The sequence below is a fragment of the Myotis lucifugus genome, unplaced genomic scaffold (genome assembly GCF_000147115.1).
Source record: "Myotis lucifugus unplaced genomic scaffold, Myoluc2.0 scaffold_1008, whole genome shotgun sequence".
Lineage (NCBI taxonomy): Eukaryota > Metazoa > Chordata > Mammalia > Chiroptera > Vespertilionidae > Myotis > Myotis lucifugus.
The window spans coordinates 110,048-122,749 of record NW_005872056.1 but is presented as its reverse complement, the minus strand read 5'-3'; the positions used below and the strand labels follow the sequence as shown (position 1 = coordinate 122,749).

The 12,702-nt window shown below is 53.1% G+C and overlaps 1 protein-coding gene across 1 annotated transcript; it reads left to right on the top strand.

Annotated features, from left to right (window-relative positions):
• Positions 1–6,773: 6,773 nt before the first annotated feature.
• CUNH16orf91 (chromosome unknown C16orf91 homolog) lies at positions 6,774–7,850 on the top strand. The gene is made up of 2 exons (XM_006107086.3): positions 6,774–6,888; positions 6,964–7,850. The coding sequence occupies exons 1-2, from the start codon at positions 6,857–6,859 to the stop codon at positions 7,337–7,339; spliced, it is 408 nt and encodes a 135-aa protein (XP_006107148.1). The 5' UTR covers positions 6,774–6,856; the 3' UTR covers positions 7,340–7,850.
• The last annotated feature ends 4,852 nt before the right edge of the window (positions 7,851–12,702 follow it).

Below are 12,702 nucleotides of genomic sequence, written 5' to 3'. Positions count from 1 at the left end.
GGCCCCACCCCCTTCAGGAGGAGATGACGCCATCCCACCAGTGTTGATCCACGACTTCCCTGCAAACGGGGGTCGAGGGGCAGGTCTGCCCTGCTGATTGCTGCCAGTCACTTTTCAGGCATCCAGAGGGTCACATGTAGGCGTGCAGTGCTGCCCCAGGAACAGGTCCTGCCTGTGAGGGGACCCTGCCCCAGGCTCTCTCTGACCCAGCACCGCCCAGCTGTCAGCCAGGATCTGCAGGAGGCCTTGGTTGGGGTCCCAGGTGGTGCCGGGGCTGCTGGGGCCCCTGGGCTCTCTCTGCCCAGGTCCTGCTCTGCCTCCTGCTGGCCCAGGGAGCTGCCCACTGTTACCTGCGCTGGACCCCAGGGCAACAATTTTCACCCGGTGTGCCATCTAGCACACTGTCGCGACACAAGAATTTTTTACACATGCAATACCCGACTGTTTAGTCAGGAGCCCTGACCCCTGCTCCCTTAGGTTGTCAAGTGAAAAGACGACAACAGCCAATACAACAGCTGTCCGGTGTGAAGCGGGTCTTTTCTTTTGTCAGATGGGCAACAGCGTATCTTTTGGGGTGCCGCAGAACTTTCCTAATTCGTGTATGTGTGTCATGAAATGAAACCGGTTGAAAATCGCTGTCCTCAGGCCAGCAGCTGCCCAGGCTGTAGCCACAGTGCCCCCTGCTGCTGGTGAGGAAAGGCCGGTGTCAGGCCCGCGCTTCTGGCCTCCAGGCCTCCTCCGTGCCAGGCATGGGCTGGGTGCTGGGGGCACAGAGGAAGATGAGATGCCACCCTGCCCTCGAGAAGGTCCCCCCCTAATGGCCAGAGGAGGCGGTTTTCGGGTGCTGATGGGAGCAGGAGCTCATCTGGCTGAACTGCAGGAAGGGGTCCTGCAGACGAGACAGCCTGCAAAGACCCAGACCTCGAGGAGCTGGCACCCCTGTGGTCGACTGCATGATGGCCCCAAGGACGTCCGGGCCCTAAGCCCCAGCAGCTTCGGCCATGTCACCTCACATGGCAAAGGGGCCCTGCAGAGGTGGCTGAGGAAGGACCGTGACGAGGAGGGGACACTGGGTCCCTATCAAAGGGAGGCCAGCAGGTCCGAGTGAGGAGGAGGAGAGGTGACCACAGAAGCAGTCCCTGCTGGCTTTGGAGGCGGAAGGTTGCCTCTAGAATCGAAAACGAAAGGAACTGATTCTCCGCTGGCGCCTCCGCAGCGCAGCCCTGCGGACCTTGATTTCGGCCGGGGAAGCCCATTTCCACGGCCCGGTCATAAACCTGTGTTGTTTTCACCGCTCGGCTTGTGCTCCTTGGTTTCAGCAGCAGAAGGGAACTCCCAGGCGGCAGCACCGGCTGGACAGTGGGGCTGGGCGGCCGCAGGACCCAGGGGCCCAGCTGTGGAGTCTGGACCTTCCTCCCAGCCCCAGGGGAGCCCAGGCGCCAGCTCTTCCCGGTCACGGAAACCAGATCTGAGGTCGGGGCTCCCATGGGGAGGGGGCCCACGGTGGTCAGCCCCGGGCCTGCCCCTTCCTCCGTGAGGCTGCACCGCCCTCCACGGGCCTCCTTTCCCATCCTGGCCTCTGCCCCAGGCCCCTGCTCAGTGGAGTCACCGCAGGGGCTTTGGGTCCCGTAAGCGGCCCAGGGAGGAGGTGTTCGCTCGCACCAGCCATGGGAATACGGTCGACAGACAGCGGCCCCTGTTCTCTGCTGGCATCACCCAGTGCTTGTCTCCGCTGGCCGGAGACCAAGGAGGGAACCCAGCCTAAGACACAGACTTCTGGAGCGGGGCGGGGGGACCAGAGCACACAGGTGTGTGGGCAGGACATCTGGACAGGAGAGGCCTGAGGCCAGAGACCGGGGCAGGGGTACGACCGTGCCAGCGCCAGCCATCAGTGATGGAGCCACAAGGCAGAGTCTGAGGGCTTAAGAGAGGGGGGCAAGTGTGAAGGATTTAAGAAGCAGGTCTGGGGCCTCAGTAGGCGTCAGAGAAGTATCCCCTTCCTTGCCCCTAGGCCAGGTTCCTGATGGGCCCAGGGGTCTGGCAGGTGGACTCGCTTTTGTTACTGGTGAGGCTGGGTTGGGGTACAGCACCCTGAGGGGACCCTGGATGGGCAGAGAGACCCAGTTTCCTACACATGTGCAGCCCATGGTGGGTGGCCAGCCAGGCCAAGTGGCATGGGTGTCCCAAGCCCCCTGCCGCCCACCGGGCCCCTAGAGTGGGGCTGGGGAGCAGGCACTCTGGCTGCCAGGCCCGGGGCCCGAGCATATGTCCCAGCATCTGCTCCCAGCCAGCCTCCCCTTTGGGGCAGCGTTGGGCCTTTCGGAGGTCTGTGCCCATCCTGTCCCCACCAGCCCCCACCTGTTGTCAGGCCTCAGTCCCCAGGAGAAAGGCTCTGCCCTTCCAAAGGCGGTGGGCCTGCCCTTCTCCACGCATCCCGTATCGATCGTCCCAGGGAAAATCAATAGCTCCAATATGTCAGCTCTCAAGTGGCGCTACGATGAATTATTCCCGGCACTGGGCACACAAGGGCTGCAGCCTTCCTGCCCATTAGTGGGACATTAGGCCTCCTGCGAGGTTTCTCTGTGTGCTTTGAGATAATGAAGGCTGAGGTGTTAGCTTATGTCCCTGGGAGGCGGGGAGGGGGACCATGACCAAGAGCAGGCAGGGCTGGCAGTACCAGGTACCTGTCACCCAGTGCTCGGCTGGGCTTGCTGGGTCAGGGGTGGGGGAGGAGGGGAGGGCCCCAGAGACACAGGAGGCCCTCAATCCATCTGGTTGTGGCTTTGCCCACTGTGGGCCCCACGGCATCGAAGGGTCCAGTGCACCGTAGTAGTTGGGGCTGTCACTGCCCCCCACCGGGAGCACACCTGTGGCCGGACAAGGTGACTTTATGCTGCTTGCAGCCAGGAGAACGTGCCCCCGGGGACATGGATGTCTCGGTAGAAGGGAGTTAGAAAGGGCTGTGGATTCAGGCCAGGGCTGGGTGAGACGCTCTGCTCTGGGTTACACACTGTCAGGAAGCAGGCGACTCTCTGAACGGGTGCCTGTCTGTTTCCTGGGGCTGCCCTAACGAAGGGCCACCAACCGGGTGACTTAAAACAACAGAAAAGTTGTCTCCTCACAGTTCTGGGGGCCAGAAACCCAGAGCCAAGGTGTGAGCAGGGACACACAGGACTCCCTTGGAAGGCTCCAGGGCAGAGTCCCCTCAGGCCTTTCTCTGAGCTTCCGGTGCTGCTGGCAATCCCGGGCATCCCTTGGCCTCTGGCTCTTCACACGTCCGCCTCCCCTGTGTGCTCAGGGTCTTCTCTCCTCTTCTTATAAGGACACCAGTCATGGGGCTTGGGGCTCACCCTGTCTCATATGACCTCATTTTAACAAATTACATCTGCAAAGACGCTGTTTCCAAATAAGGGCACGTGCTAAGGTTCTGGGTGGATGTGAATTTGTGAGGGACACCATTCGGCCCAGTACAGCATATTTTATTTTTGTTTTTACTTTTATTTAGTTATTTATTTTATTTTTTTAAAAATATATTTTATTGATTTTTTACAGAGAGGAAGGGAGAGGGATAGAAAGTTAGAAACATCGATGAGAGAGAAACATCGATCAGCTGCCTCCTGCACACTCCCTACTGAGGATGTGCCCGCATCCAAGGTACATGCCCTTGACTGGAATCGAACCTGGCACCCTTGAGTCCGCAGGCCGACTCTCTATCCACTGAGCCAAACTGGTCAGGGCTAGTTATTTACTTTAATATATTTATTGATTTCAGAGAGGAAGCGAGAGGGAAAGAGAGATAGAAACATCAATGATAAGAGAGAATCATTGATTGGCTGCCTCCTGCATGCCCCCTACTGGGGATCCAGCCTGCAACCCAGACATGTGCTCTTGACTAAAATCAAAACCAGGACTTCAGTCCGCAGGCTGATGCTCTATTCACTGAGCCAAACCAGCTAGGGCCACTTTATTTTTATTTTTGACACTATTACAGATGTCCCCATTTCTTCCCCCACCTTTGCCCACCTCCACCCTGCCCCCTAGTACAGCATCTATAATAATAAAAGGGTAATATGCTAATCAGACCAGACATCCTTCCAGACAACCTTCCAGATGAAGCCAGGTCTGTGAGGGAAGCCTGGGTCCTGGGTGCCAGAGGGAAACCGGTGCCTGCAGCCGGGGGAAGGAAGGCCTACTCTTGCACGAATTTCGTGCATTGGACCTCTAGTCTTAATATATCTTATCAGAAGGAGGGCAGAGGAGGCAAGGCTCCCCCATGGCTGGTAAAGGACAGCCTTCCCTCCTTTAGCCAGAACAGGTGTTTGTTCCTTTTTGAGGTTTGGGCTGTCCTTGTTTGTGTTCAGATGTGATTACAAAAGAGTGTGTTTCATGTGGAGCCATCACAGTCATGGCGTGGCCTGGTCTCATGCTGATGTCCTCTGACAGTTTATGTCCAACAGGAGACCCGTTGAGCACCAGGCACCCCGTGGAGGCCAGGGGCCGCCATCCTCTTCAGACTCCACAAAGCTATGTTCTTTGCTCAGGCCTTTACCTACAACAGAGACCAAGGGGCAGCAGGAGCCTGGGACAAAGGACGGGTCATCCGGACACCCGGGTTCGCTCATTCCTTGTTATGGCCATGAGCTGCTCCTCCCAGACCCTGGCCTCAGAGCGCCCCAGGAACCCAGTGGTGGTAAGAGTGCCCTCCACTGCCTCAGGATAGGACATTCCTATGCTGTCCCGTTATTAATCATAACAGCTGTCCTGGGGTCCACCAAGGGCATCCCAGGCACAGAAGCGGTCCTAGCAGCAGCCTGCTAAGGAGGCATGACATTTTACAGCCAATGAAACAGAAGCTGGAGGGGTTCAGTCGCCCATACAAGGTGTCTTCTTTCCGTCACCCATCCAGGGCAGTCATCGAGACTGAGGGCTTAGTGGCCCCTCAGAGTGAAGCCTGAGCCCCTGCCTAGCCTCCCGGCTCTGCCCCTACTCTGCTGTCCCAGGGCAGCCTGTGCCCTGATGCCCTAAAGCAGCGGTTCTCAACCTGTGGGTCGCCAACCTGTGGGTCGCGACCCCTTTGGGGGTTGAACGACCCTTTCACGGGGGTCGCCTAAGGCCATCGGAAAACACATACATAATTACATACTGTTTTTGTGATTAATCACTATGCTTTAATTATGTTCAATTTGTAACAATGAAATTGGGGGTCACCACAACATGAGGAACTGTATTAAAGGGTCTCGGCATCAGGAAGGTTGAGAACCACTGCCCTAAAGCATTCCAGGGGGCTGCATCAGCCTAATCAGCAACTCCACACCTAACTCCAGGGCTCTTTGATCTCCACCTCCTCCAGAAAGATTCTGGCCCCTCCTCCCACTTCCTGCCCTGTCCTCCTACCACCCACAGTGGGTGCTCCTGGGATTCCTGTGGGCCATTTGGTTTGGCAGTGATTCTGGGCGGGGCTCTGGGGTGGAAATGGTGGAGTGGGGACCAATGAGGAGGATCTGGGTACACAGATGCGTCTGTTGACACAGCAACTTTGAACTCCTAGGTTGGGAGCTGAACTGCTGCCAAGCATCTGGAGCTAGGTTTCCTGGGGTGGAGAACATTCCCGGATGTTGCTGAGTTCAGGACACCTCTAGCCCGCCACCCTTGCTCTAATGTCTGGAGAGTTCCTGAGGGTGCAAAACTGGTCTTGAGTCTGGTGCTTCTGCCAGAAAGAAGGTGCAGGTGAGGGGCGCTCCAGAGGCAAAGAGGCTGAGCTAGGGAGGCAGCACATTACAGTCCACAAGGTGGCCTCCTGACCTGATTTTTGTCACTAAGTTACCCCCCTCATCCGCCCCCCCCCCCCCCCCACCACACACACATCCCCACAGAGTCTGTGATGATGCCTGTACCTCCCTCCCTATGTGGTCTTCAGACAGGATGGCTCAGACAGAGCCAGGGCCAGTTTGCCTTGAGGGCAGAATACTCCAGCAGCTTTCCCAAGAAGCCAACTGGGGTACCAGGTAGAGCAGGAACCCCGGGATCCCCGCAGGACGCCCTCCCAGCCTGACTCCAGGTCAACCGGAGCACACTGCAGCCTCAGAGGATTAGTGCTACGTCGTGCAACGTGATTCCGTTGGGCTGGAGAGGCGGCTGTGTCCAAGTGCAAGATGGCTTCTATGATTCTAGGTGTGCCCTGCTGCGTAGGGTGAGGGAATCATGGCCTTGCAGAGCGGTTTGGCCAGCCCTGGGACCTGAGCAGCTTTGGGTGCAGATGCCTGCGGTCCCAGGGCGCAGGGGTGCTCACTGCCAGGGGGGAACCCATGGGCAGGCTACGTGCTCACGGAACTCGATCCTAGCGGGGGAACACTAATCGAGGGAACAAGATGACTCCTGTGACTCAAAGTCCCACGAGGAGAGCCAACTGGGGCGTCGCAAGGCTGCGAGAAGGAGGCGTCCAGGGACTACGTTAGCACAGCACGAGGGGTGCAGGCTCAGGGCGCCAATCTGGGGCGGTCCTGCCCGCTAGGGAACCCGCTCTGAGGCCAGTTTGTCGGAATAAGACGCCAGTACCCTGCTCCGCCGGCTGGCTTCAATCCCTGCACCACAGGTTAGAAACCCATAGGCTAGCTAGCAGCTAGCTCCTCTTCGGGCCGGTAGAAAACTACATTTCCCAGCATGCCCTCGCGGCTCGTCAGCCGACCTGCGACGGAAGTGGCCTTTGAGAGAATATGCGTCAGTTCCGTTGCGCAAGTGGTCCCACGTTCTGTAGTCGTGAGTGGAGACCTGGAACTGCGTCTGGTTTCCGGTTTCGCGCGACGGAACTGACGCGCGCGGCGCGCGACGCAGAGCCGAGTGCAGAGCGGAGGTCGTGATGAGCTGTGTGCTGTGTGCGCCGGCGGCTGGGTGAGCTCTGTGCGGTCTCGGCGGGGCGGAGGACGGGCGCTGCGTGCGGCAAGCTCACTGCTCTTTTTTTTCCAGGGCTGCCCGGGCGCTGAGGCTCGTGCGCTGGGCTTCCCGAAGCCTGCATTCGCCGCCCGGTGGCCGGGATCAGGCCCAGTCCGCAGCCAAGGGCGAGGAAGAGGACGATCCTGACCGCCCCATTCAGTTTTCCACCAGCAAAGCCAACCCGTCCCGTTGGACGGTGGAGCATTCCCTGGGAAAGGAGCAGCAGCGACCCTGGTGGAGGGTCTTGCCCATAAGCCTGTCCCTCATGATTCTGCTCATTTGGTGCGTCGTTAGGGACGAGACCAGCACGGACCGCTGGTTGAAACAGGTATTGGAGGAAGAGGTGCCGGAGCTCAGCGATCCCTCCGAGGAGCCTGGAACTCCAGCTGCCTATGGAGCAAGAACTTAAAGGGGCGCCCGCGGGGGCAGGCAGCGAGGGACCAGGCAGCGGTCCTTAGGTCTGACGTCGCGTTTGATAGTTTCTGTCGTGGTTCTGTGCGTCCCCAGGCTGAAGGATTGGATGGCGCACCTGGCCACACTGACCCTCGGGGGAGGAGAGAGCAGAATGTCAGCAGACGGGACCCAGTTCTTGGCCTGATACTTTGATGCCCAACGAATATGCACAAAAGACTTTTTTTACATCCATATGAAAGGTTTTGGATTTGTGATTTTGTTCAACATTATGTTTCCAAAGCAAGTCTGGTGACACTTGTAATCCAGTGTAATCTAGTTTGCTTTCTGAGACAGAATAACTCAGAAGAGTTAAGCTTTTTATTTTACAATGTATTGTGGTATGTATAAATTGATGTTAGTTTTACAAACTAACAAATTGATAATTGTTAATTAGCTAATGTGGAATTAAGCCACCACCCCCCTTTTGCATCTCATTAAACAAAGGGAGCCTTTTAGTCCTTTTTCAATTCCTTCTTTTTAAATTGATTTTAGAGAGAAGAAGGAAGAGAGCGAGAAGTCAATGATGAGCGAGAGAATCATGGATTGGCTGCCCCATGCACGCCCCCTACTGGGGACTGAGCCCTAAACTGGCATGTGCCTTGACCTCAATCCTGGTGACCTCTTTGCTCATGGGTCGATGCTCAACGCTGAGCCACACTGGCAGGGCTCCTTTGTGGGTTTTTCTTCTTCTTCTTCTTTTTTTTTTTTTTTTTATCAAGGCAACAACTTTCTGAATAAAACCGATGAATTTTTCTTTTGACAAATTACAATATTTGGGGTACCTAAATTATGTTTTTCAAGTACTACTTAGGAATCCTGCTTAATTCTGAAATACAAGATGCGTAAAAGGAAGATTTTATTTACGGAAGCTTCTAGGGAAAGGTTTTACCTTGGCATGTACTAGTATATGCTGCTGAAGTTAATTGGAGGTTTCTGCACGAGGATGTTTAAAGACACTGGCTGTATCAGTATATGGGCTTCTCACAAGGCCTTTGCTGAAGTTCTCTAAGTGCCTGGCGACCTTGGTAAATTATGCTTGTCAGGGAGGTGGGACCCATACAAGTATGTGCTTTTTTCTTTCATTGTAATCCTCACCTGAGGATATGTTTATTGATTTTAGAGAGAGAAAGGGGGCGAGAGAGAGAAGCATTAACCAGTTGCCTCTTGTATGTACCCTGACTGGGGATCGAACCCATAACCCCAGTTATGTGCCCTGACCAGGAATTGAGCCCTTGACCTTTTGGTTTACAGGACGGCACTCCAACCAACTGAACCACACCGGCCAGGGCAGTAGGTGCATTTTTTTAAAGATGGAGAGTCCTAGTTTTGGCTCAATGGATAGAGCATCAGCCCTCAGACTGAAGGATCCCAGGTTTGATTTTGGTCAAGGGCACGTACCACGGTTGCAGGCTTGATCCTCAGCCCTGGTCAGTGTGCATGCGAGAGGCAACCAATCCTTGTTTCTCTCTCATATCGATGTTTCTCTCTGTCTCTCTTCTCCTTTCCACCCTCTCTAAAAATCAATGGAAAAATATCTTCGGATGAGGATTAATAACAACAACAAAAGATGGAGAATCCAAGGTTTGGAAAAATTGACCTAATCAGCTCACATTACATTGTTAGTCCCTAGGGGGAACAAAGAACTAAGATGTCCTTCCTCTGGCCTACTGTGGTTATGAACTCTTTTTGTTGTTGTTAATCCTTACCGGAGGATATTTTTTTAAATTAATTTTTAGAGTGGAAGGGAGGGAGGTGAGGAGAGAGAGAGAAATATTGATGTAAGAGAGACACATCAATTGATTGCCTCCTGCACATGCCCCGACCAGGGCTGAGGAACAAACCTGCAACCCAGGTATGAGCCCTTGACCGGGAATCAAACGTGAGACTCTTTGGTCCTTGGGCAGATGTTCCAGCATGGAGCCACACTGGCCAGGGCCTCTTTTTTTTTTTTTAATTATGTATTCATTTCAGAGAGGAAGAAGAAGGAAGAGATAGACGCATCAATGATGAGAGAGAATCATTGATTGGCTGCCTCCTGATGGGGATCAAGGCCGAAACTGGGGCATGTGCCCTGACCGGGAATCCGAGGGTGACCTGATTTCATAGGTTGACGCTCAACCACTGAGCCACATTGGCCCGACAATTGTGAACTCTAGTTTGAGCAACAGGCATTCACACTCAAACCCTTAATTTACTCTTACTAGCTCTTGCAGGAAAAAAAAATGTCAGAACTAATGAGAAAATTTTTTATGTTAATTAAAAGTGACTCAGCCCTGGCCAGGTAACTGTTAGATCGGCATCCCACTACGCCAAGGTTGTAGGTTAAGTTCAGTCCCTGTTCAGGGCACATGCAAGAATCTATGCATAAATAAGTGGGACAACAAATCGATCTTTTTCTCCAATAAAGTAAACCATATGAGAAAAGCAATGTGTTTGATCTGGAAGCTAGACACTGTAACTTTGTTAGGCGAAAGGAAGAGAAAACACATCATGCCACATGCAGCAGATCCTGAGTGCCTCCCGGGTGGCTATCAATGAAGGCTTTTATGGGTTTTGTCATGAGCTAAAGGAGAACCCCAGGCTCGCTGGCAAGTGTAGGCAGACCCTCCCCATACCTGGATTTGGCAAATGGCTGGCAGCAGAGTAGGCAGACAGGTGAACTGTTATTGAAATCCTTTCATTATTTAACAGTTTTTTCGGTATGCTCATCTTATTTCCCCAACTGGCTGTAGCTTTTCTTTTTCCCAGGGTGCTTGGCACATTCGCTTCCCGAGATAAGCACCCGATGAGGATTTGAGAGGGAGAGGACTAGTGTAAGCATGCTATAACAGAAGCAGTTGCAGTGATTCATGAGATGAGAAATTGTTGGGCAGAAGGAGATGAAAGTTGTTTTAAAGAAAATCCGAGGAAGAGGAGGTTAAATGGCCTCACATCTTTCAAGCAGCTGAGCAATTTCGGAAGTGCTGTGCATTTCCCTCAACCCCAACCCCCCGAAAAAGTAAAACACTTCTAAACTTACAATGAAGTGTTATTTTATATGTCTAGGTACTACCCCAGCCATTTAAGAATGGTCTTTGGGCCCAGCCAGCATGACTCAGTGATTGAGCGTGGAGCTATGAACCAAGAGGTTACGGTTCAATTCCCGGTCAGGGCATATGGCCAGTAGGGGGCATGCAGGAGGCAGCCAATCGATGATTCTCTCTCATCGATGTTTCTATCTCCCTCTCCCACTCTGAAATCAATAAAAAGTATATATTAAAAAGTAAAAAAGGTCTTTGGAAGCACAAAAAATTACACTGGGTCTTCACAGCCTTGCACAATTCTCTGATCTCTTCAAGGAAGATGCCTCACGGGTAAGAAGGAACAGTAGGCACCTTTACTCCCACCTCTACAGTGAAGATCCCCAGATTTTTTTTATTTTTCTTCTTGGTACCCTGACTGGGAATCAAACCAGCAACTTTCAGTGCATGGGACAATGCCCAACTACTAATTTTTAAATTGAGCCCCAACTTCGTTTTTTGAGCTCGAAAGTGGCTCTCTATACATCAGTACTGGACTTCATAGGTTCCTCAAACAGCTTAGGTGCAAAATGGAATTCATCTCTTCCCAAACCTGTTTCTTTGTTATGTATTCCTCCAAGCTAGGGACCTTGAAATTATTCTACACTTCTTTTTATTTCCCCACTTACTAGCAGCCTTCAAGATCTGTTCATTCCTCCAACAAATGAATGAGTCCTGTCCTCTGCTTCATTCTCCTCCTTAATTTTCTTAGGAAATATATTGATTTTTTTTTGCCATTTTCCAGGTTTAAATGTAATGTTTGTAGAGGTAATAATTCATTTGGAAAATGAACATAAAAAGAAGATAATCATTTACCTCACCAGCAAATGGTAGCTTTTATTTTACTGTAATACTTGTAGTTCAAAAAACTTACATACTTGAGCACAAATATATGGAACTGTTATACCTTGCTTTGTTTTTAACCTAAATAGGAGCATTTTTCATGTCAATAGGAGCATTGTTGTTAAATCATGGCATAGCCCTCGAACTTAACCATGTCCCCACTACTGTTCTGTTAGGCGCTCTCAAGTGTTTGCTAAGTGACTGATAATGATCTTTATCTGAATCTGATTTTAGGTCATTTCCTAGAAATGGGGCATCATTTTCTGTGAAGTTCAGCACCTGCTTGTCCTCCCAGCTGGGCTTCAGCTTGTCTGGTTGCAGGCCACCAACATTGCAGAATGCTGTTCTGCCCACTCCAGGGCTCTTGCCTTGCTTTCATTTGCATTTTTTTTAATTACTAGAGAAGTTGAACATTTTATTTTTGATTTTTTTAATTTCAGAGAGGAAGGGAGAGGGAGAGAGAGATAGAAACATCAATGATGAGAGAGAATCATTGATCAGCTGCCTCCTGTATGCCCCACACTGGGGATCGAGCCCACAACCGGGGCATGTGCCCTGACCAGGAATTGAACCGTAGCCTCGTGGTTCATAGATGGATGCTCAACCCCTGAGCCACGCCTGGCGAGAAGTTGAACATTTTAAAAAATGTTTCTTATGCCACATATTTACAGAATAATGTACTCTGGGCCTGGGTTGTGTCCTGAAATGCACACCCTGGTTCTTACTCCAGGTCCAGCTGAGCTGGGGCGGCTGCTGCCTGCTTCCCTGAGTTCCCACGCTGTTGGTGGCGATGAGTCTCTTGGATTCTTTAAAAATCAGCTTAACTCACCCATTTAAATGTCCTATTAGAGATATTTAGTATATTCACAGGGGGCACCCATCACCACAATCTAATTTTAGGACATGTTCGGACTCCCTAAAAGAAACTCCGAGCCCTCGAGCAACATGCCCTATGTCTCCCCATCTCTCCCACATCCAGCCCTAAGCAGTTGGACCCATTCTTCCAGCCTCAGCACCCAGCATGGCATCAGAGTCAGTGAGCAGCCTGTGTAGGTTGTCTAAATCCCGAGGACCTGTTGGCTCCATCCCTTGGAGCCCAGCTTACTGTCGGTCGCACGGGGCGAGCGGGATGCCCTGGGCAGCAGTGGGCAGAGGAGAGCTATGCGAGTGCAGGATGGGTGTGCAGCTGGACCACGGGCGCCCGCGGGGGTGGGGGAAACGCTAGGCACCGGGGATGCGGGAGTGGTAGCGGCCCATGTCCGGGGTGTGTCCCCGGCGGGGCCTGGTCTAGGGTCCGCGAGGGTCGCCTGGAGATGGTAGCTGGCCGCTGGGCGCTGGCGGAGCGGCCCCTCCCGGAGAGGCGCCAGCCCAGGCGGCGGGCCGGGCGGGCCGGGTGGGCGTGGCCGCGGGCCGGGGG

What these genes read in the sequence shown, in the direction of transcription:
- CUNH16orf91 (XM_006107086.3), top strand. Translation starts at nt 6,857, where the DNA reads ATGAGCTGTGTGCTGTGTGCGCCGGCGGCTGG. An exon ending in CTGTGTGCGCCGGCGGCTGG is followed by an intron (nt 6,889 to 6,963) that starts GTGAGCTCTGTG and finishes TTTTTTTTCCAG; the next exon opens with GGCTGCCCGGGCGCTGAGGC.